We start from the raw sequence: 24,933 nt of genomic DNA, 5'->3' as shown, positions 1-24,933 counted from the left end.
ATTTGGAATACTGCATCAAGTTTTGGTCACCGCGATATAAAAAAGATGTTGAGACTTTAGAAAGAATACAGAGAAGAACAACAAAGATGATTAGGGGACTGGAGACTAAAGCATATAAGGAACAGTTCCTGGAATTGGGTATGTCTAGTTTAATGAAGAGAAGGACGAGGGGGACATGATAGCAGTATTCCAATATTTCAGGGGTTGCCACAAAGAAGAGGGAGTCAAGCTATTCTCCAAAGCACTTGAAGGCAGGCCAAGAAGCAACGGATGGAAACTAATCAAGGAGAGAAGCAACCTAGAACTGAGGAGAAACTTCCTGACAGCTAGAACAATTAACCAGTGGAACAACCTGCCTCCAGAAGCAGTGAATGCTCCAACACTGGAAGTTTTTAAGAAGAGACTAGACAGCCATTTGTCCGAAATGGTGTAGGGTTTCCTGCCTGAGCAGGGGGTTGGACTTGATGACCTCCAAGATCCCTTCCAATTTTATTACTATTATTACATTCAAAGCCCAGGCTTATGCAGAATCGCATTGTTCGTTCTACAGCATTGAAACATTTTTTTTTCCTTTTTTGTATGATCTCTCTTTCATTCAGACACTTTCATTATTTCTTGTGGAGAAATTCTAGAAAGAAAGAAATCCAGTTGCCTCTTTACAGAAAAAAAAAAAATCAGACCAAATGCTCAATAAATAGAAGAGCTGTTCCCTGCTTTCCAATTCCTGCTTTTTTAGCTCACCACTCATTCAAGGAGGGCAGCCCTTCCATTTTCATCATGTCCCTAACTCGCCTTTGCACAGCTCCAGGCTACCACCCAGGACTCTGGTTATGCTAACGGCTTGATTCTGCCACTTTCCAGGAGTTGCACAAGCCTGGTATTGAATTGCTGAGCCTTTCAGGGTCTTAAGACACAAACCAAGCCTCCTGTCAACAGATGTTCTTCTTTACCCTGCTCTTCAAGGCCAAGATCTAACTTTGTCTTTAGTTTCTGAGCAATTTTGGAAATCATGCTGCTATGGTTAGATAATATCCGGCCTTTCCTCCACCATAAGGGAAATCTGCCTTCACAATAATTTACTTAATGCTCCCCCCACTCCATTCCATTCCACTCCAGTCTATCAAGCAGGCCAGCCTTGTGGCTAGCCTGTTGTTCTAGCTTGCTGGATAGCAGACAGCCCTGATGGTTGTCCCTTCTGTCAACATCCTTGCTGGCATCCTGGGAAAATGTCTTGGTGCCAGGCAGGCCCACCTCCCTGGCGATGAAGAGATTAAGGGTTGCTGCTTTCCTTTTTAAAGCGTCTGGCCCCATCGCCTTCATTTCATTCTGCGGCAGAGGGAGGCTTCTACAGAGTCTTTGCTTACCCACCCTCAGCGGAGATGGAGTGGGCTCCAAAGCTGGTAGGTGCTTGGCCCTCCTGGAGCCTCCTTTATTTATTTTCCTGCTAATTAATGACCTATCAGGCTTGTTTGCTTTGGGAAGGATAAACTGTGTCTGGATGAGCAATTGCTTTTAGAGCCTGGTAAAGTGGAGGAGACAAAATCCAGCCACCCAACTAGAGACAAAATCAGAGACTGCTGGCATGCTGGAATGACTGCCTTATGTGCCTAAGATCCACAACTGTCCCAACAACACAAACAGAGGCATGTAGAGAAGCAGATTGCCAAGAAGACACAGGCTCCCTGGCATCACATGGTGGCTTTTCTTTTATTAATATTGTTGTTTCACCATAACAAAGGCAAGAAACGAAGGCAAGGGCTGGCGTTGAATGGTTTGGGACTGTGGGCTTATTCCGGAGGCCTCCAGATGTGTTCGATCAGCAATTCTCATTCTTCTTGCTGGGAATTCTGTAACTCCAGGAACATCTGGAGACTGCCAAACTGGGAGTAGCTGATATGTTAAGCAATGTGCTTGAAATGATAAGAAGCCAAATTCTTTTCCCCCAGTTTCAAAGGAATCCGCTCCACTAGAATTTTAGCAACAGAAATGCTTAAAAAAAAACAAAAAACTGAGTATTGAAATGACAAAAAGCATAATTATTCTTATAAAAGATTGCTTCAGTCATTTTCTTTCACATTTTTTCTTTTTTTTTAAACACATATCTCTGGGAATTGTAAGACAGATAGCGTTCAGTGTGACCTTCTTTTGTATCCATGGGGGAGGGGGCGGGACAAAAAGGAACAGGGCTTATTTCATGTTCTTATTGCTTCCTGTGGAGGAGCCTTGAAACAAAATACTTGAACTTGGAAAACATGGAAATGTTCAGAATGCCCTATCAATCAAATAGGAACTCTCTGGATGAGACACATAAATTATTGTCAGGTATCTCATGGAAAAATTGTTGTTTTCCACCCTAACAAGCGAGCAAACAAATAAACAAACAGATTTTTGAGTAGAGTGTCTCTGAACCCTGGATAAGCAGCCAGCCCTATCAGAGATAATCTTTGACTAAGGAGAAATCCAGTTGACACTCAGTCCTGAAGCTCACTGAAAAATCTTGAGTGAATCACCAACTTTTAGGTTACTCCCAAAAGTTTATTGCGAGGATGCTCCAGGTTTATCAGTAAGAAATTAAAAAAATATATTAATCAGATTTTTATTAAATTTTCAACAATATTTTGCTATGTTTTGAACATCTGCTTTGTTTGCTAGTGTCCCTTATTTTGGGTTGGTTTGCCTATTGTTCTTCGGTCTTTGCTAGGGTTTCTGTTTTATTTTGAAACCATCATGCGATATGCTGTATTTATAGCACCTGTGTTCATGCAAATGAATGAATAAAGTTTGCCTGTTTTTCTTTTTCCAGTTGCTTTTCTGCGCTCTCTGCCTCTCCTTGGCCCTGGAGGCTGCCCCTGAATCGAAAGAGCAAAGCCGAGGAATAAAAGGAAGAAGGAGAGGCTCAGCCAAAGTCAGGGAACAACATCTGCGGGCACAGGAATCCTCACCTGACCCTGTGCTGAGGGTAAATCTGGGGGCCCTCACCGAGTACACCTTCGTGGAGGATTATGAGCGGAGCATTCAGGAGATGGTTAACCAGCTGCAAAATAGCTCTGAGCTGCTGGACAGTAAATGCCAGGTCAATCTGAGACTCTGGATGTCGAACAAGAGGAGTTTGTCTCCATGGGCCTATAGGTGAGGTGGAACAAAGTTCAGTAACTGTGGGAGTTTTTCTCACTCACTCGCAGAAACTTTCAGCTTTGTCAGACTCGTGATCCTGTAATATCCTATTGTCAACATAATGCTCAAAGCAGCCCTTGAGTTAACAATCTATTTTGCTGTGGAGGGGAGGAGATCTTACATTTATACTGAGCTTGGTGACTTTGCACACAAGAGTAAAAGCCAAAAGCATAATGAAAAGTAACTGGCTCAAGTAAAACAGGATTGGGGTAGGGAGGACACTTTTGTCTGTGTGCGCATGTGCCTTCAAGTGAGTCTTGACTCCTGATGACTGCCCGGACAAATCCCTGCAGTTTGCTTGGCAGACATGATTTGCCATTGCCTTTTTCCTAGGGCTGAGAGAGAATGACTGGCCTGAAGTCAGCCACCTGGCTTTGTGTCAAAGGTGAGACTATAATTCATAGTCTCCTGGTTTCTAGTCTTATTCCTTAAGCACTACACCGAAATGTCTCTTCAGAAGAGAACTTGGGGAATAAAATTACATTAGTCTCCCTGGCTGGTTTAGATTACACATGAGCTTGTCAGGACGCTAGGGGGGATTTGGGTACAGTGGATCCATCAACACCAGCAAAAATATTCACTTTTTCTGATGGAAGAGGTCCAATATCAGAACTAGAATAGAAATTGAGACTTCATGGGAACTCAAAAATGGTTTTGATGACCCCCTCAGTCAACAAAGGGGGAAATATGAGAAATCTTACAGCCTCTGGGGATTAGAGGAATGTAGCTTAACTCTGTTTAGTATTACTCAGACTGCTAAGGATCATCTGTACAGCAAGGTTACATTTCACTCTGTATATTAAGTAGATTGGATTAGAATAGCATAAGTATATGATCCAGTCACTGCGTGTTCTTATTTAGAATCTTGCATTGGGAACAGCTTCAGTGCTATTTTCCTAAATAACTTCTCTAAATAAAAAAAAATATTTTGATTGCTGTTAAGAGAGTGAAATTGAAAGAGTAAAATAGAAATTATGAATTTTGATCTAAAACTGAATTTTACTATAATGTAGCCATGTGTAGCCCCAGACTTCAGAGGTTGGTTTAATGCTTCAGATACATTAGCCAACTCAACTCACCTGGGATGAAGTAGGATATAACAGAACTGAACCTAAAACAGAACTAGTAAAAACCTGGCCCTTTGGGGAGGTTGTACTTGGGATTCGCAGCCTGGCAGCATCACTGGTTTAATTATTGTTAACTGGGACCCTTGAATTGTCCAGAGTAGAAGTGACAGGAAGGAAGCTTTCTTGGCATTATCAAAAGGATGAATCCTACATCCCAAAAGCATCCTAGCAGCATGCATTGCTGATGATAAAACAGGATTTACAGGGAATCCTGATTTAATGACTACTTATTCAGTGACTATTTGAAGTTACAATGGCACTAAAGAAGGATATTTATAACTGGTCCACAGCTGTCCTAGCACTCCCATGACTAAGGCACTTAGCAAATGACGCACAGTTACAACAGCCATATCATCCCAAAATCACAACTGCCATTTGTAGCCTTCATTGTTGGCTTCCAACAATGGGGAAGCTGGCAGAAGGTCACAGTGATGATATGACAGCATGCTTAACAACCACATGGGATTTGTCTAATGAGCACAACTGGAACTGCTACCATTGCCATTGTAAGTCAGCGTAGCCCCTTGATGCTGCATTTTACAACTGTGTTGCTTAGCAGTCAGTTCCAGTTACATCGTTAAGCAAGGCTATCTGCTCTTGTAATGAACTTAAAATGTAATGGTCAAACTGAATCTTCTATCTAGCAGAGCCTATACGCAGCTGCAATTCTGCAGCTCATGCTTAAGCAGACTTGAATTAGTTTGAATATCCAATACTGCCCAATATTCAGATCAAGAAGATACTCAAGGTTGCCCGAGTTTGTGCCGCTGTATTCTCCGCTTGCTGTATTTCTGAATATTGAACAAGTAATTTCATTCATCCACTAAGAACTGGAGATCCCAAATTCTAACAGATCCAGAAGTAAAAGAATTGAATTAATTTACACTTTGCTTCATGGGAAGCAAAGGAATGCAGTCTATCCCATCATTTCCAGTGTTGCATGGAATCACTATTACTTCACTGGCATTTAGCTTTGTTGTGATGATACATCATGCTTACAAGTTATCAGCTTTTGACCTATGATTAACAGTAACAGCAGCCACAAAATGTGGCATCTAAGCTATAAGGGCTTCTGGGTAGCTATTACTAAGCCCAGCTCTGGTTGTAACAGACGGAAAGTGTGACATAGAAGCTTGAGATCACATAGATCTGTATTATGTCTGTGTAATGAACACCAATAGATGCTACTACTGTATATTGATGGTGGTGGTGGGCAACTTGACCTACTTGACGTACCAGAAGAGACTTCCAGGAATTGGCCATGGAGGTACAACTTTCTGTTTAATTCTGCAGCTAAGTTAAATAATCTTAATAGAATGGCATCATTTTCTGGAACAAATCTATGATTGTTTAAAAAGAAGGCATTCATCTAAGTTAGTTAGTTTTCCCAATCTGAGAATTATAACTCCAAGAATTCTTAGCTGGAAATCTTCATCTCAACATTTCTAGAAGATACCAGATTGGGAAAGGTTGCTTGTGCTCCCACAAGTGGAAGCAATGACCTATTGCAATATTTTTCTATGTGGAGGATGTTGGCCCTATTGTCCCTCTGTTGAACCATGATTCTTCCCATGAGCAAACAGGTTGCATGCAGATATTCTTCCTATCTGGAAAATAGAATTTTTTAATGGGAGAAAGAATTCCATGTCAATTCCTTATAAAAGCTTTGGGATGTGCTACAACTGGTAGCTGTTATCTATGGAGACTCTCAGACATAATTGTCCCAAAGATGTTTTTTCATGAGGCAACTGGACTGTTTTCTTTGAAGATGTTTTGCTTCTCATCCAAGAAGCTTCTGAGCTGAGCTGAAGAAGCTTCTTGGATGAGAAGTGAAATGTCTTCAAAGAAAAACAGAAAAGTCCAGTTGCCTTGTGAAAAAAGCATCTTTGGAATAACCGATAGTGGTTGTTTGCCACTGTTTATTCTGGGATATCTTCCAGTGATGCAATATCATCCTAGTCTCACCCATCATCTGGCTTTAAAAGGGAAACAGGCATGTTGCACAAGATGGCACCTTTTCAGTCATATTTTCCTGGGATTGTGTGATGACCAGGAAAAGCAGGAGCTTCTTTAAAGAGCCTGGAGGTGCAACAGGGATGTCCTGAATCACTTTTTCCTCTCCACATTCATATTGCTGCACAGTCCTACCAGCCATCAAGAAAAATATGCATGTTTTGATGTCAACATGTTTTCCTTTAGGATAAACCATGATGCATCCCGGCTTCCAGCTGACATCCCAGAGGCACATTGTCTGTGCGCAGGTTGCATCAATCCCTTCACCATGCAGGAGGACCGCACCATGGTCAGCATTCCAATCTATAGCAAAATCCCAGTGCGACGGATGCTGTGTGAGCCAAGTAAGTCTCACAGGAAGAAGAAAAGGTGCCACAGAGAGTATAAGATGGTTATGGAGACCATTGCGGTGGGATGCACTTGCATCTTCTGAGGACTCAGGAGGAAGGGACTTCCTGTTCTTATGGATGAAGTACTATATCTTTGCTCTTCTAAACTGCTCTGTCCTTTTGACAAATGAGGAAACACCAATGTATTTTAGATACTTGCTCAGCTCCCATCTCTGTATTACCTTCAAGAAGGCTGGCAATGTATATCCAGCAGGCAAATTACTTATTATGTGCCTCAGTAATGCTTTAAGTCAGGCTACTTCCTCACTTAAAGAGCACTTGTTATGATGCTATAACCACAGTTCCCACTTTCACTTTTTTTCTTATCTGGCATCCTTGTTTGCTTAGGAATGTAGAGAAAAAGCAGAAGAAAGATTATTGGTTAAAATGTCTATCTATTTTCAGGCCTTCAGACTGTTTGGTGAGAATTTAGTTATAAAGTTGAGTTTGGGCCAAACCTTTAGAGATGAATCAATATCTTGACCAGTTATGTCACTGTTTGTAGGTATGTTCAAGTCAGTCTTAATTCCTCCTGGCAACTACCTGGACCATTCCATGCAGTTTTTCTTGGCAAGATTTTCCTAAGTGGCTTGCCATTACATTATTCCTAGCATGACTGACTCAAAGTCATCCAGTTGGCTTCATACATTCAGAAAACACCTTTCAGAGCATCCTTTTTAGACAGTACTGGGACCCTGAGTATAGAACAATTTGGCAGAACTAACTAGCTGGCTTCACACTTTGTAGATAAGAGTTCACGTCTGATTACCAAACCATACTTGATTGGATCTACACAAAACATAAGCCCCACCTCACTGTGGTTAGCACAATGAGAACTTACTTCTCAACAGTTTAACAGTGCTCCATTGCCTCTCAGATCACAGCAGAGAATGAGTCTAAGAGGCTCTTTAAATCAAGATTGGCAGGCTACTATTCACCTTATGATGGCGAACCTTTTAGAGACTGATGGCGAACCTTTTAGAGACTGAGTGCCCAAACTGCAACCCAAAACCCACTTATGCATCGAGTGCTGGGTGGGTGTGGCCATTGGCTGGGTGTGGCCATTGGGTGGGCGTGGCTGCAGTGGTAACTGCAGACTGGGTGGGACTAAAAATTTCAATCAATTCCAACTTTGCAAGATCTTTTTTTTCCCCGCAAGTTGAAATTGACTGATTGATTGAACCTTTTTTTTTTTTTTTTTGCACACGGCGGTGGAGGCCTAAGGCAAAAAGGTTGTATAAAACCCAGCTGAAGGCCTAGGATTGGGGTGATGGCGCATGTGCCCACAGAGAGGGCTCTGAGTGCTGCCTCTGGCACCCGTGCCATAGGTTCGCCACCACTGCCTTATAGAATACTATCAAGAAAGCCTTATCTAAATGCCAACAGCTCTCAAAGTTCTGATAATATGGCTTGCATATCAGCAGGAAACTAGAGGAACGTTAAGGATGGTATTCTTATCAAGAGTTAAACAGAGAAGGCAGCAAGAAAGCCCAAGAAATCCTTCATGTTTATCACTATGCACACACATTGTGAATGGACTCAAGTTTCTGTAATAATCTCTTTTAATATCCCTAGCCTTCACAATGGATGGGAATCACAGCTCAGGGGCTGAGGACATAGTCTTTTTGCAGAAGAGCCCAGGGGATTCTCCAATAGCAGGACTGGGAAACATCCTGATGTGGGATAAGCAGCTGAAGAACTGTTATAATACAGGAAAAGCATCAGTTCTATAAGCATCTGTTCTACAGAAGGGAAGCTTGCCATTATTCAACATGGTTTGCTCCCCAGAAAGAGGAGCCTGAATCCAATCCTTGGGTTTTGTATGTAGATCTAGGAAATATTCCCATTTGAATCCAAAGCAAGCAGTTTCCCCAGAAACAATTTTTCATGGATGGAAATGCATCAGCATTATAGCTATGAAGCAACAGAGCAAAATACAGGGCAGTTACCCAATCAGATGCCAAGAAGTACTTATACAACTGTTAAGTAGCTGGCTTTTGCACCTGCCAAACCCCTGCTGCACCTGGCTTTTTAATTATTTTTGTTAAGCGAAAATGTGGGCATATTTCCAGGTTCATCTGCCTCCATCTTATGTGGGGTCCAGAGGCATTAATTGCAAGAATCTCCTGAGATCTTTTTAGACATTACATACGATAGCTATAGTCTATTGCTTGTTTCATTTACTCAGATAAAGGATAAGTGTAAGTTATCTAGTAAAGTGAGATCAACTGAATGACAGAGAAGTTTCTCAGTTCACCTGACCAAGGAGTATTTTGAGTCTAGCCACATTGACTGTGGCAATCATTTTGTGAGAATACTCACAATATGCCAACATTCCAGATCTGCCAACCAGTTGCAAACAATTTGCTACCCTTGATCTAAGCATTTGTCTATGCGCTCAAATGTCACAACTTCAGAAGAAACAAGCCGGTAACCTTATTTTCATTTTCTCAGTTCTTCCCAGCCAGCTAAAGGCTATGACTCAAGGCACAGTAGAAAAATCTCTTTTAGAGATTAGCTAGGCGTACCTATTTTGCTGCTTGATCATAAAGTGTGTTGCTGACCTGATTCTGCAAATATATTGATTTAACAAAGCTCATTAAAGAAAACCGTATCAATATCCATGCTGTATACAAGGTAACAATTGAAATTAAGTATTTTCTTCAATTTCTAGGAAGAAAGATAGGGAGCCTCATCATTTTATTACACCTGGAATTAGCAAAAACAAGTTATCCCTTTATCCTACACAGCTGAAAGCCCAGCTTCATTAGCAGCAGGTAGCAAATATTCAAGCCTTTCATATATTTTTTTCAAGATTTACAGGATCAGCCTGACCAAATGGCTAGGGCAGGAATCTTCAAATTTGGCCCTTTTATGACTTGTAAACTTCAACTCCCAGAATTCTTCAGCCAGCATGACCTGGCTGAGGAATTCTGGGAATTGAAGTCCACAAGTCATAAAAGGACCAAGTTTGAAGACCCCCTGGGCTAGGGTATTGTGGAATCTATTCAGGAAAATTCCAGAATGTCAGTTCAGTGGTTTCTCTTTGTTTAGAAATCAAGGAAATCTTTTTTTAACCAAATGCCGGAGGACAGCATGCTTAATCTATTTCAAACCAAGAAAAAAGGCCCATGGGATGGCTGGCAAGGCAACTTCAGATCAGCCATTGAGCACACAAGTTTATCAGAATAGTGGATAAAAGGTTGCATGATTCATTAAGCTGTTTAGCTTTTCTCACAGTAAACGTTCCAATACAAGGTCCTTTGCTTCACCATCCTTTGATCTAAATTCATGAGGCTTTGTAATAAACATAAGGGAATACAGTCCTTGGGATACCAGGAAAACCAAAAAAATTATAAAAGGTCTTATGACCCTAAATGTGCCATTTCCTTTAGCTTAGGGGATAAAGTACAAGAAGGTCCAGTCCAGTCCAGTATAAATCATTTGGGAAGGCTGCAGGTGAAGACACAAGAAGGAAGTTTGAATCCACAGTTGTAGCATGTTAGGTGATATACACAATTGGGCTGTATGAATATGATTCAGCAGGTAAAGTAAAAATCTATTTGGTTTCAATCCTCTTCCATGATTACCAAAGAACCCTGAACAACTGAGGCATTAATTTACAGGCTCTTTGAAAGAGTGATGCTATGCTAAAGAGATTGCCATGACCATAGATAACAGATGAATGTATAAATACACAGATTTGCCAGTGCTCTGCTTTACTTCTGTTAAATCTGCAGTACAGCCTTCCTTAACTTAGAGCGTGGGTGTCAAACTTGCCGCGTCACGTGATGTGTTACAATGTATTGCAACTTTTTTTCTCATTGCTGGAGCTAGGGTGGGCACGGCCTCTGCATGATGCAACCGGCCCACGGACCTGCAGTTTGACACCCTGACTTAGAGGATTTGGGAATGCATGGGACTGCAAATATCAGAATCTCTTACTACACTGACTGGGAATTCCAAATGCTGCAATCCAATATAACTGGAATGCAGCAGGTCAAGGAATGGCACTTAGCCTCAAATATCCTCCTTACTCTGCATGCAATAAAGTCTTGTTTTGCTAAGTTCACAGCTCAGTCTTCACTTTGTGCATTAAGTCTTTCTGGTCTATTTTCTCTACATTGTGATTCCACTGATTGTAGGCTAAGAGAGCCACATTTTTGGCTGCCACGGCAGACATTTCCATGGAGCTGGCTGCCCACTCCATGCTGTTGAGGTAGTAGAGGCTGTCATGCAGGAGAATAGGTGGGAGGTTCTTGACTGATCCATAATCCGGACAGACATGCCATTCTGTCACCTGAACAGAATAATAAGAACAGAACAGCATCTTCAGCTCTTGCTTCTCCAAAGGATGTTGAGAGTGGACACGCCACACAGCAGCTTCCTGGGACTGCTTTCGCTTGAAGGTATTAGATATGTTGACAGGGCAAATGTTATCCATGGAATTGAAGAAGAGACCAGGAGCTTCTATGGTGAGGACACTGGCAAAAGGAAAAAGCTTGGGATCTGGAAAGCCAAAGTATGAGGAGTTGAGGTAGCCATGAACAACGGAAGTGACTGTGGTGTGAAAGGTTCCAGGAAACTCAGCAATAGGAGGATCAAAATTCTGAAAAGTAATATTGTTCTTGCTGTCATGTAGTTGAGTGGCAATGACCACTATGTCATAAAAGTTGGAACCTGGACCATCTTCATTTTCATAGTGCACTTGGTAGAGGGGTTTTCCTTCTGGATAAAAATTCACAGGAAACAAACAGGGGAAAAAACAGTAACTCAGACAGTTTAGCAAGCAAGTCATCATCATTATCTCAGAACAGGAGTGTCAAACTGCCGGCCCACGGCCGGATTGCCGGCAATGGAAAAAAAGTCACAATATGTCACAACACGTCATGTGACGTTGCGAGTTTGACACCCCTGTCTTAGAAGCTGAATAGATGAAACTTCAAAGAGAAACAATTCTGCTAAGATCTCATAGTTTGCCCTGTTTTTTTGGTTGATTCCATTGTTTCCGCAGCTCACTCACTGCTGGTTTTATTTATGAAGACTAACTTGGCTAGCTAAACCAGCTACAATAAGCACTCACACAACTTGTAAAAATAGCAGATAGGAACTGATCAAAGAGCCTAGAGAAGATTCCCCTGACTGGTCACAAAAAAGGGAAATCTTATTGTAGTTTTTGACTTTGGTAGGTGAAAATAATTGGGTTGAGTTGTGTACATCTGCTGCCATTACAGTTTGGAATATTCCATCAACAACTATATATCTTGTGTAGGAAGCTAGATGATGCTAAACAGTTTAGCAAGTACAAAGTCTCCAATGGCCTGAAATGAAAAGTTGTGGCTACAACAGTAAGAAGGAAGGTAATATTCCACAGAACACTATGAACACGATTTAAAAAATATACAACAAAAAAAGATAGGCAACTTTGTACTATCCAGCATTTAAGAGAAATAGGCGCTATAAAGATCCTTATTATGTAGGCTCTCACTCAATGCAAATCAAAGTAAACATTTTTCAAGATGCTGTTAGGAATAAAAATATATGCCAATTATAGCCTCTGTTAAAACGGAGTTTATTTGTTTGGCAATGACACATTTTTTCCTGCATTTATTTTCTTTAAAATCTCACTATCACTCCAAAATGTTATGTGTAGAGTTCTTATAATAAAATTCATCCTAAGCTATTGATTTTTATATCTTAAAGTTTGATATCTTAGGTATTCAGTGGTGAGTGACTGAATTATTTTCGAGTTAAAATCTTATTTAATGCAATACTTTATGAATAAATAATATAGACTGAAAGTTGTTTCTATCTAGAGGTACACCACCACAGCAGCTGATCCATAGGATCCATAGTTTATTTACAAGAACCATCAATATTTCTCTTTTTACAGTTTCTACATATTATATACACGCGTTATCTATTTTTATTTTCTGCTCCCTCTTTTTATTCTATCTGCCTGAAAGTGGTCTTTCTCTTTTTGCAGCTTTCTGCCCCTCTTCCTTATAAGGTTAATTCCTTATTGACCTTAGTAGAATGCAAGTAATCTACCATTTCATCACATCCTCTCTTAAAGCATCACATTTACTTAACTGGGTATGCTTTGAGTGATCACAGCAACAATAAATACCCTATGTACAGGAAATATAATCTTTTCTTAGTAAAAAAAAAAGTTAGACTGTGAACACTCAGGAAATTTCAAGTGTCTCTGTGCAATAAATATGCCAGACTTTAAAGCAAGTGAAAGGAGAAAATCGTTTGAACATTCCTACAGTATAAAGATCCTTGTCTGTGTTATGTTCTACCTGCTTCTCTGCATGCATCAATGGATACTTTACATCAAAGGTATTCAAGGTGCAATTATTCAGAATTCTTTAAAGCAGGTTCAGCTGATAGTAATTACTGTCCATAACCTTCCTGCATTTTTTTTTACTACTTTCATCTCCCCCCCCCCCTCCAGTTTCTCCCAGTTTTAGCCTTATAGTTCCCAGCTGGAGCCTGGATTCCTCCCTCTAAAAGTAGTCCTCCATTTACAACAATTCATTTAGTGACCGCTCAAAGTTACAACAGCACTGAAAAAAGTGACTTATGACCATTTTTCACACTTATGATTGCTGCAGCATCCCAGTCGTCATGTGATCGAAATTCAGATGTTTGGCAACTGACTTATATTTATGACACTGCAGTGTCTAAGGGGTTATGTGATCGTCTTTTGAGAACTTCTGACAGGCAAAGTCAATGGGGAAGCCAGATTCATTTAACAACCGTGTTAATAACTTAACTGAAATTCAGATCGTAAAATGAGACAAAATTCATTTAACAACTGTCTCACTTAGCAACCTAAATTTGGGGCTCGATTGTGGTTGTACTGTGTTTTCCCGAAAACAAGACCCAGTCTTATTATTATTTTTTTGCCTCCAAAGGAGGCAGCAGATCTTATTTTCAGGGGGGGTGTCTTTTCCACTCACCTCACGGTGGCGGCACTGACAGCCTCGCCCAGCCGGCCCACTTCTTCTGTGGCCGAAGGAGCAGCTTCATTCTGTAGCTGAGAATGGAGCTCCAGCCTGCATTTCGCACTCAGAGGCCTTTCCGGAAGGCCTGTGCAGTTGAGAACCGAGCTACAGATTGAATCCATAGCTTGGTTTTCAGCTGCACAGGCCTTCCGGAAAGGCCTGACTGCGAAATGCAGGCCGGAGCTCCATTCTCAGCTGCAGAATGAAGCTGCTGCTTTGGCTGCAGAAGAAGTGGGCTGGTGATGCCACTGTCGATCCATGGGCGGCCTGGCTGCAATGGTAAGGTCCACCCCCGCCCTAGCTTGATTTTTACGCATGCACTTCACCCCAAAATCAGGGCATAGTTTGGGGGTATATATTAGGCCCACCTCCCAAAATCAAGCTAGGGCTTATTTTCAGGGTAGGTCTTACTGTCGGGGAAATATGGTAAGTCAAGGACTACGGTACCTATAGTTGTAGCCTACAGAGCTTTAAAAAGAGAAACTCCTTAATGCATTAAAGTAGCTATTATACTGTGGAAGACTCAGCAGCTTCAGACAGCAGTCTGAAGTATGAACATTTCCATTGGGCCTGCAGAAAAATGGAACAGCTCTGCACAAACAGATATCCACAACAATTGGGGAAAGCTGCAAAGCTTTATAGCTTTGAGGAGAGGTAGCCAGCTCATGTGAACCTGCTTTGTGACACTTCATTTCTAATGCTTAGTTCAGCATAAGAAGGTCTCTATCATGTGGCACAGTATCCGGTCAATATTTATTACATGTATATCTCCTGAGAAGCAACAATATCTGAATTCTGAATTCCGGGATTAAACCAGAGGTGATTTTGAATACAATGAATCATGTGTGTGTTTGCTCCTTGCCACCACTCAGAAAAGGCACTCTCAGAAATGTTGGTTTTTCTGAAGAACCTTCCCTGAAAAGCAAATAAAAGCTTAGGAGGTGAGGAATTAGCCAGAGGTATGAGAGAATGAAAATATGTTACGTTTCCTTCCATTAAGTCCTCGGAAGAGTCATCGCTTGGGCTACAATTCTCTCATAGAATCTCCATGTCAACTGCATTATCCAATGTGCGGCATATCCACATTGAAAGCCAGGTGCCCCTTCTTTCTAAATTGCTTTTAAAATTCAATTCTCCAGATTTGAAGTGCACCCATACGAATAGGGAAATCTGTCTTGCACAAAGTAAGACCATTCATTTATCCCAGCATATTTACGTAGTCTGCAGCAGCTCTTCAAAATCTCCAGCCTCACTACCTGGAGATCTTTGGATGAAGATGGATTTGTGTGGCATACCTGAACTGTGCAGAGAGATAGCTGTCACTGTGGCATGGATTATGTTGGCTTTTGTGTGCTTCAGCAAGCCTGAGCACACCAGCTTGTTGCCACCTTCAACTGCCCATCGGTTTCCTTGCGCTCCTGCTAGTAACATAGCCCCTAAAAAAAAGAAGTACAGAGAGGACAGCTGTCAGAGAATAAACTAGCCAAATTGTAAAACACCAGCCTTTCTTACAACATACTTGTCTCCCAAGCTGCACAATGGCCTATTGAAAAAAGACTGGAGCAATAGAAGATGGGTAGTACTCACCTGCAAATGCAGGCACCAGTACTGACTGACCATAATTGGCCCGGAGAATGGCCATGATAACATCATCGATGAAGCGTTGTGTGACACCCACATCCAGCAGGGACTCCACCACAGAGCGCTGGGTCATGTTGACAAAGGTGTCACCCCCCAGTGAACGCAAGAGCTCCTCAAGATGAGAGAATGCATAGCCATGGACCTGATACTTGTAGATTCTGTAGGTCATAAAAAGGGGAAAAATGTAGAGCGGCATGACTTCTCTCTTAGTAAAAGACAGCCCTACAAGGTAGACCAGGCTAAGGAACCAAGGCCAAGGGATTATATTTATTGCAATAGTTCTAGCAACAGATTTTGCAAGTCAGAACGTGATTCCTCCTCCCTCACTTTGTGTGCATGCAAGAGGGACTTGTCTTAGAAGTGTTCGTCAGTTAATTCCTTGGCCTAGCTCTAGTCCAACTTAGCTGACTGCTGCCAACTTAGTGGCTCTTCTTCCTGCCCTTCAAGGCCATTCCCTATGAGCTTTACAGGAAATCTGAAGACCCTCCCTTATAGTAAATTGCTACCACTGGATAGAAGCTAATTTTGATCGAAGGGAGATTGTCCTATTTTTTTTCTCTTTGCACTGGAGGCACCAGTGATGGCCTCCTTGTACCTACCTCATGAACTTCTCCATTACTTCCTCTACCCACATTTGTAGACGTAGGAAGCTCATGCCATAGTGCCACCAGAGCCGAAAAAGATTGAGCAAGTACCAGTCTGTCTCCTCAAGGACAAACTGTTCCCCAGTGAAGATGGCACTCTTTCCTGCCACTTCTCGACGATGTTTCAATCCTACAGAACAGAAAACAACATCCAGTAAGGTTGGCTTATATCCTTTTTATCATGATGGGCTTTGCAAGAGAGTTGACCTTCTTATTCTCTTTTGCTGTCTACTTCTAACTTGACTCTGAGAAATCTTTCTCAGTCATGATTTTTAATACAGTTTCTCATTTGCTATCACACTCATTCATCATGCTTCTTCCATTTTGGTACTGCAGAATTCTCTGATAGTGGCCAGATTTTGTTACCAAAAAATATGCTTCACCTTCATCCACAACAGCTATTTTTTTTTCTGGGTCTGGGCTTCATGTTGCTCTTTACAACAGAAGATTGAATTTTAAAAATCAGTGAAGATTGAGATCTGTGCCAGTCAATCTGTGCCAACCCAACTTTTAGCTCACAATGTTGCTGTTAAGGGGAAAAAAGAGAGGAGGGAGTCTTTTATATATTTCCCTGAGTGTGAGTGAAAGTGGGGACTCTAAGTCCATAAATAGTATAATAATACAGGACTGATTTGTCTATTTTCAGTTTTGTGCCAAGGCAGATTTAATAATTTGATGTTGTTGTTATAGTTGTTACATTATATTATGTATAATACATTAAGGTACATTTCATTATATTTACATTCAACCTTTCTTCTGAAGGAGTGGAAAGGCTCACTCAGCTGAAGATTGCATATATTGATATATTTATTAATCAAATTTATGGAGTTGCTTATTCACCAAAGTTGACTCTGGGTGGTGCACAACAATCAAAGACCGCAACAGATATAAAAACATATTATATTTTAAACATATTATATTTTTTAAAAAATATAAAAATCCTTTTTAAAAAACAAATTTTGAAACAACAAATACACAGACTCTAGGCGAAGGGAAAATAAGAATGGCTACCTCAACTTTGGAACCATGTAAGCATGATATATGAAGATTCCCTTCAATTTAGATTCTCAAACTCCGCCAGAAGGCTGGGCTAAGAAAAGGAATTGATCCAAAGTCACTCAATGAGGTCCATGTTGTATGGACGTTTGACTCTAGCTTTCTCTCAGCTCAGTTCAGCACTGCTTTATATTTAAACATGGATCAAACCTATTGCCATGATGTATGTATTCATATTGAACCATGACCCTTCATTCACAAAAAGAAAGTATCTTAGGGGGAAAAAGAACTTCAAAGTTGTAATCTCCCCCAAATAGTCCAATTGTATTCCAAAGGTACAAATGGGAATGGAATGGAATGTTTGGGCAGGAAATTACAGGCTGGCTGAATAGAACAAGTAGGTTGAGGTCCCTTGTAACAGAACAACGATGATTCCTGATCTCTTCTATCTACCATGCCAGAGGAACCAAACATCTCCCATACCACTCAAGCTCAGAGACAATAAAAGGATATGCAGAAACCAAGCTTGAAGCTTATAAATCTAAATGGTCAACTGCACTTACCCAATTGCTGCACAAAATCTTCTATGTGTAAGTTGAGAGAATGGAAGAAGGCCCCTCCACTTTCGTAGGACTGCTTGTTGACTGTAACTGTGGCTAGGCGACCCCCTACCACAGCCTTCTCATATACATCTAGCTGAACCTGCGGCCCAAAATGCTGCTGCAGGAAATAAGCTACCGAGGAGCCGCCAATTCCAGCTCCCACCACAGCTGCGAAAGCAAAGCAAGCATGTTAAGAACCATCATAAAAAGATCCATCTTCAACAAATAGATATAGTTTCCCAGGGAAAAGAGGATTGCTCAAACCACATCTCTGTCTAGCAGTGGGCATATAATAAAAATAATAAAGAGAGCCAGTTTGCCTAGTAGTTAAGACACCAGGCTAGAAAGCAGGAAAATTAAGTTCTAGTCCTGCCTTGGCATGAAAACCAGCTAAGTGACTTTGGGCCAGTCACTCTCTCTCAGCCCAACCCACAGCGTTGTTCTTCTGGAGTAAATAGGAGGAAGGAGGAGTATTGTGTATTTGCTGCTCTGAGTTATTTATAAAAAATAATAAAGGCAGGATATTAAAAAAAAAAGGTTTTCTGGCTAAGTCTGATCACATGCATTCCAACCAAACTCCAAAACTATTATCTCACTGTGAAAACTATCTAATTGTTATACTATTCTTCTTCCTCAATCACTCAATGTATTGGCACTGCCATTTTGAATTTCTAGCTGACACAGCCAATTGCTGAGAAATCTGGGTACACTAGATCCAGTGTACCCGAAAGGATAGGGAGAAAGTATATGCTACCATCAATGGTCCCAGCAGAACGGGGCGGAGGAAATCCGCCCCCCAGTGTCTCTTGAGCACAATACACATACATAGCACCCATATAAGAGAAGCAGGGATAAACTATACACGCTGACCCTGCCATTGGGTTGGCCTGGCTGTATAAAAAAAGAGCATTATCGGATAAAATTTCAAAGCACGTGTCGGAATAGGAACACTCCAGGATGGCCACCAAAACGCCAAGCCTAACATGTTTCTGCAGAAGCCAGAGCAGCCCCACTTTCAGCCCCATCATCCCTGCTTTTACGCTCAATTTCCCCAGTGCAAATGCGGGAGCTCCAAGCTGTTTGGGCGCAGAAGCCCACCTTGGGGGCGCCTCGTGATGGGCTAACGCCAGCCAGCGAGCCGCCAGCCGCTCGCTGCGATGAAAGAGGAACGCCTACCTATTTTGGCCGGCGGAGCTGCATCCCCTGCCTCGGCGAAGGAGGGCTCCGTTCGCATCCCCCCTAGAGCTACGGTAAGAAACAAAAGCCACCGGGGAGAAGGAAACTCTGCCATCATGGTGGCAACGGGGAGATAGAGGGGCGGCGACTGCAAAAGCGAGAAATCGCCAGCCCGCTAATGCGGCAGCGTCCGGCGAATTCGCAGCTTTCTGGCCCGTCAGCGGCCCTGCGCGGTTCCCGAGATTTTGGGAAGACGCGGCTGATCGTCGGCTGCGCCTCCCGCGGCCTTTTTGACCTTCGCGTAGCGGATCGCAGGCGGTCACAGCGAACCAGACAACCCCTTTTAAAAAAGGGGAAGTGCTTTGCTAGCGGAGGAGGTCGCGTCTTCTGGCTCGCTCCAGTGCTAGCGCCCCTTGCAGGAAGTCTCGAAACGCCAATGGGTGAGATGCGCTTTCAACCTACACCCCGAACTTCAGTTTTCTGGCAGAGACGCCTCCGGAAGTCGCCTCGATCGCTGGTTGCAAAAAGCCTTGTTTCTCAGCGCCGTAAGCTTGTACTGCTTTCCCAGGTTAGCGTTACTGAGCCCTGTTCAGAGTGAAATACCCACGCGCCCATACAAGGTAATCCTGGGGAGGGGGGGGGACTGTTTTGGGGTTGCACCGCAGAGGCGCAATTCTCCAGGAAGCAACTGAGCCTAAAAGGGAAAAGACGGTCGGTCCTCTTCTGGCTCCGGAGATTTTCCTGCAATGGTGCACGAGCTCAGGTAGCACTTGAAGCACCTAGCTTTTTTTTTTTTTTACTTAAATCCAGAATTTATCCAACCTAGAGCGTATTTGCCAGACATACTGAACCACGAAGTAGCCGCCACATTTCCTTGGTGTGGGAATCATAAAATTGGAGATTTATAGTTCAATGCCATTGAGCCCCAAATGATAGCTTGCAACAGAACAGAGTAACAGGTGGAAGGGACCATGGAGGTCTTCTAGTCCAGCCCTGCTCAATCAGGAAACCCTATATTATTTCAGACAAGTGGCTGTCCAGTTTCCTCCTCTTTGAGAAAACATTTTTGCACAGGTTAACCTGCCAGATTCACAGGTAATGCTAAACTGACTTTAACTGAAACAACTAAGTTAGATACCTGGATAATTGAGAGACTGTCCAATGTTCCAGCAGTGTGGATGCACTCCAGGTTCCCTCCATTGAACACTGCCATCTTGTGGGACTGAGGAAATTTGTGTTCTCTGTTTTTGCCCCCAATCTCCAGAACAGCATCCTTCCAGAGATAAAGATGGAGCCCATTCTCCTGAGGTTTTGGAAAGCTTTGAAAACCTGGCTTCGATCCTTGGCATGGAGTTAATATTTGCTATTTGTTTAATAGCCCCTGCTTTGTTTTGTGGATTTTATTATCAGCATTTTAGTCCCAGTTGCCTATTGATTTAATACCTTTAACTGTTTTATACCTTTTTTTAATTTCATGCATTGCTTAGAATCCAGTAAAGTTCAGCAATCAATAAATGTAAATAAATAAAATAAATACCAATGACTCTTATTTAATGATTACTCATTCAGCAAGCATTCAAACTTACAATGGGACTGTGGTGCTGAATGAAGGGGAATTATGATTAGCTCTCCTACTTCTGTTTGATGCAATATCATCATGGTCACAAGATTGCCATTCTCCAGCAGGATGGGTGTAGAATCCACTGATTAGGGTAATCTAAGCCTTCCTGCTCAGACTAAGACAAAAAAACTTCACCACACCTCCTTCTGGGCGTGCCTTCCCCAGTTTTGTCTTAGTCTCGAGCTCAGCAAGACACTTTATTGAAGGCTCCCTAGCTAGGCTAGATTCTCTCTCTCTTTTTTTTTTTGGATTTAATCTGATCAAAATTGGCTAGATTTAAATTTAAATTTGATCAATCAATTGGACTAATTCGGCTTTTACTTGGCAAATTCAAAAATCGATTGAGATTGTGTTGGGGGGGATAAGGACTCTGTCCTTGCTCCTCTGCAGCCCTTTGGGGCTCTGAAGAGGGAGGCTGCAGGCTTCGTCCGGAGGGGAGCTCCCATTCTGACGATGGTAACATTTTCGCAATTCCGCCGATCAGCTGGGCAGCGGAGATCGGCTTTTCAGCGTGGAGGCCTCTGGAGTGCTTCGTTTGCGTCGAGGCTTCGAGAGAGCGTTTTCCTGACTGCAGCCTCATCCTCATCGCAGCGGAGGCTGCGCTACGAATCGCAAGTGCTTGGGGACCAGGGGGAATCAGGAATTCAAGCTATTTCGTTTCCCAGCTACGTGCAATTGATTCTCCTTTAAAGAACTCCGAGATTTTCCCTCTTTGCTTCTCCGGAGGCCTTAAAGGTCTTGCGGCCGCCATTTTGATCGCATAGTCTTAGTGCAGCCGCTATTCTGAACGGCTCACGTGGCGGACGCCATTTTAGAGGCCCATTTAAATTATAGCTGCATCATCAGCAGTTATTACTTGCATTATTGTAGATTCATAGTTATTGCCTGAGTGCCTTGGTCTGTGAGCAGGCCCGTTCAGGGGGGGAAGATATTTCGTTATACCCGCAGCGGCTGTGGTGAAACTCGTGGGGGCTACCCCAGGTGTGGGCCTTGTCTGCATTTAAGCAGGCCAAGGTATTGATATCTGGTCTTAAGACCTAGGAAAGAAGAGCGAAGAGATATTTTTCTTGACCACTTATTTCTCAGTCAGTCAGTGACCTTTAGTCACAGGGCCTGTGCAGGCAGTATTAGAACACTGTCTGGCTGCTCTTGCCATTGCTATTTGTTCAGAGCGAGGATCGGTTTTCCATCTCTGTTTGATCTGCGTGTTGGGTTCCCCCCATTTCTAGGTACAACTGTCCAGGAGTACCTAGACTGCAATGGCAGACAGCTCTTCGCCTCAGGCAACTCAGACCAGTGTCCCCCCCGCACAAACAAATCAGAGGAATTGGAAGTGGGGGGGGGGAGAAAAAAGCTAAAACCAAACATTTGTCCACAAAAGAAACCTCCAAAACAGCCAAGCGAGAGGCCTCAAGGAGACACTTAGCACTGGAGAGAGAATTCTCCAAGGCACAAAGGCTCAGGTCCAGTGGGGCTGAATTGGTTTCCCCTGCCCCACTGGACATCCCTTCGTCGGAGCCCCAATTTGAATCCTCATAGGATGCCCCAAGGTCTTGGTCTCCTCAGGGGGAAACTGAGCAGGTTGGTCCTCCTCGCTTCTCTTCCTTATTGTCACATCAAACACCCGAGAGCAGCGTGCCTCAACGGAGGTTGGGGCCAGCTCCAAGGACCAAGGGGAAATGTGGTCCCAGAGTCAATTCCAGGCTTTCATGCACCATGCATTCAAACAGTTTATGTCATCCACAGGGAGTAGCCAGTTACAGTCACAACCTTCTCCCACATCCATTCTCCCACCTCAGGTGGAACGCGACACTAGGCCCAGCTCTGATGTCTCAGAGACATCCTCGCAATTAGGAGAGGAGGGATCAATGGAACTGGGAGTAGCCGACACTCCCTTGTCTGAGGATGAGGACCCAACTCCTGAGCAGGTGACATCTTCAGGTCTCTTTGATCCGGCCATTTTTTGGTCTCTCCTCCTAAAGGCCATCGCCACGGTAAAACTTACCTCAGCCCAGGAGGAGTCACCATCTACCTCCACTAATCAGGAGGCCAACCCCCTGTTTGCGGAAAAGGTCAAGGAAGACCCACAGATTCCGTGTCCATTAGTCTTCAGGACTACGGTGGAAAAGCAGTGGTCATCCCTAGCTACCACTCCTTCCCCGAGCAGTTTGGACAAGAAACTTTATAATGTCGCTTCTTCCTTTGCTTCTCTCCTAGAAGTTCCAACTGTGGACGCTCCCCTGACATCTCTGTTTGGAATATCGCCATTCCTGGGGACATGGCTGAATTCTTGAAGGCGGAGGACAAAAAGTTCGAGTTCTCTCTCCGCAGAACTCACCAATTTTCGGCTTGGGCCATAAGGGCGGCAACTTCATCCTCCTCCTTTGCACGTTCAGCGATAATGTGGCTGCAGGAGCTCCAGGCGCTCATTCCGCCGGATCAGGTCAGGGCGCACCAATCAATAGGCAAGATTGTTGCAACATCCGAGTACATTGCGGATGCATCCTTACACTCGGCCAGATGTTCGGCCAGATCTATTGCTGCCTCAGTGGCGTCCCGTAGGTTGCTCTAGTTGAAGCAATGGTGCACTGACTTAAAGGCAAAGTGGCGCCTAGCAACATCCAAATACAGTAGTACCCACCTCTTCGGCACAGTCCTAGAGCCTCACATCATTGAAAGCAAGGACAAGCGAAAGGTGATGGCCCATCCCTCCAAAAAATCAGATAGATGGCCTCAACAGGATTACTGCAGGCCACCATTTCGCCCCAGTAGTACCTGGGAGTTGAAACAGTCCTTTTGGGCAGGGCAGTCCTGGGATTGGCCCAGAGGCTCACGATCCTACTCCTCCAGACAGGGTCGGCAGCAGGACCGGCAGATTAGCGGAGCCAGGGGTCAGTCCCAGACCAAATGTCCCTTCAGGGGATCAGGCAATTGTCCATACAGGCGGTCAAAGTGACGCCAAGGAGGACTACCCCATCGGGGGACGACTGGCACTGTTCTACGACATCTGGGAGGGCACAACCACATATGCTTGGGTCAGGGAGACCATAAGACAGGGTCTCTCCCTAGAGTTTCGATCTTCTCCCCCAGATTGTTTCATACAGTGCCCGGTTTCAAGCAATACATCAAAAGCACAACTAGTCACGACAGCCATCACACACTTACTAGACATCAGGGCCATAGAAAGGGTACCTCAGGACCAGATAGGAGAGGGGTTCTACTCCATCCTGTTTGTAGTTCCCAAGGCCTCAGGGGACTGGAGGGCGATACTGGACCTGAAAGGTCTAAATTACTTCCTAACTTATAGGAGGTTCAAGATGCAGACTCTTGGCAAGCATCAGGAAGGGGGATTTCCTTTCCTCCATCGACCTGACAGAGGCTTACCTCCACATTCCGATCCTCCAGGAACACCGCAGGTTCCTGAGGTTCTGCTACGTGCACAGGCACTACCAGTATCGGGCCCTCCCCTTCAGTCTCTCTTCAGCTCCGAGGGTTTTCACAAAGATCTTGGTAGTGCTGGCGGCTCATCTAAGGATAAGGCCTGTGCGCGTACAGTGCTACCTGGATGACATACTGATACAGTCCAGATCCTTCCAATCAGGCCAGTCGGACCTGGCAATCATAATTCAAACACTTCAGGATCACGGGTTCTCCGTGAACTTCAAAAAAAGTCACATGACACCCACAAGACGTCTGCTCCATCTGGGAGCATTGATAGATTCGAGCCTATGCAGGGTCTGTCTCTCTCAGGAAAGGCAGGTCAGCATTCGAAGGCTGGCCCAACAGATCCGAAGGGAAAGGAAGGTACCTCTGGTACAACTATCCCAACTCCTGGGGAAGATGGTCTCTTGCATGGGCATCATTCCGTGGGCCAGGCTTCACTCCAGGAATCTCCAATGGTTCCTCCTTCCCTTTCAGAGACGCATCATCAGTGCCTCCAACAGGAAAGTCAGGGTTCCACATCACACCCTGTCTTCACTTCTGTGGTGGACCTCGTCCGCCTTGAACAAAGGGCACCCTCTACAAGGAACCGCCCAGGATCACCCTGACCACAGACGCCAGTCTGTTCGGTTGGGGAGCACATCTTCAGCACCACCTAGCCCAAGGTCAGTGGTCCAGGTCAGACCTGGCTCATAACGTAAATCGGTTGGAGCTCAGGGCCATCCACTTGGCTCTCCAAAAGTTCTCCCTTGTGTCAGGGAAACATGTGTTGATCCTGACAGACAACATTGCGGCCAAGGCTCAGGTAAACAAACAAGGGGGGACCCACTCTTGGTCACGCATGCAGGAAGCTCTGGCCATAGGCCTTTGGGCAGAGTCCGCTCTGAGATCAATCAGAGCGGAACACATCTCGGGAGAGGCAAATCAACAGGCAGACTCCCTGAGCAGGGCCACAGTGGATCACTCAGAGTGGAAACTGGACTCAACCCTATTCAGGAAAATATCGCACAGGTTTGGCTATCCCATCCTAGATCTCTTCGCCTCACCGAGCAACACACAGCTCCCCAGGATCTTTTCCAGATTCCCGGTAAGTGGG

At 43.7% G+C, this 24,933-nt stretch overlaps 2 protein-coding genes across 2 annotated transcripts; one reads left to right on the top strand and one right to left on the bottom strand.

Moving 5' to 3' along the window:
- The first annotated feature begins 425 nt into the window (after positions 1-425).
- Positions 426-7,753, top strand: IL17B (interleukin 17B). The gene is made up of 3 exons (XM_039352610.1): positions 426-1,400; positions 2,804-3,129; positions 6,501-7,753. Exons 1-3 carry the CDS (start codon positions 1,380-1,382, stop codon positions 6,745-6,747), a joined length of 594 nt encoding a protein of 197 aa, XP_039208544.1. The 5' UTR covers positions 426-1,379; the 3' UTR covers positions 6,748-7,753.
- Positions 7,754-8,247: 494 nt separating this feature from the next.
- Positions 8,248-19,120, bottom strand: PCYOX1L (prenylcysteine oxidase 1 like). The gene is made up of 6 exons (XM_039352577.1): positions 18,776-19,120; positions 17,561-17,767; positions 15,957-16,131; positions 15,304-15,515; positions 15,012-15,152; positions 8,248-11,431 (listed from the first exon to the last, which is right to left on the bottom strand). The coding sequence occupies exons 1-6, from the start codon at positions 18,891-18,893 to the stop codon at positions 10,773-10,775; spliced, it is 1,512 nt and encodes a 503-aa protein (XP_039208511.1). The 5' UTR covers positions 18,894-19,120; the 3' UTR covers positions 8,248-10,772.
- Positions 19,121-24,933: the final 5,813 nt, after the last annotated feature.

The sequence above is a fragment of the Crotalus tigris genome, unplaced genomic scaffold, assembly GCF_016545835.1.
Source record: "Crotalus tigris isolate CLP2741 ecotype Arizona unplaced genomic scaffold, ASM1654583v1 scf7180000017568.12009008, whole genome shotgun sequence".
Lineage (NCBI taxonomy): Eukaryota > Metazoa > Chordata > Lepidosauria > Squamata > Viperidae > Crotalus > Crotalus tigris.
Note: the sequence above shows the minus strand (reverse complement) of the source record. Positions and strands in the feature narration are given on the sequence as shown.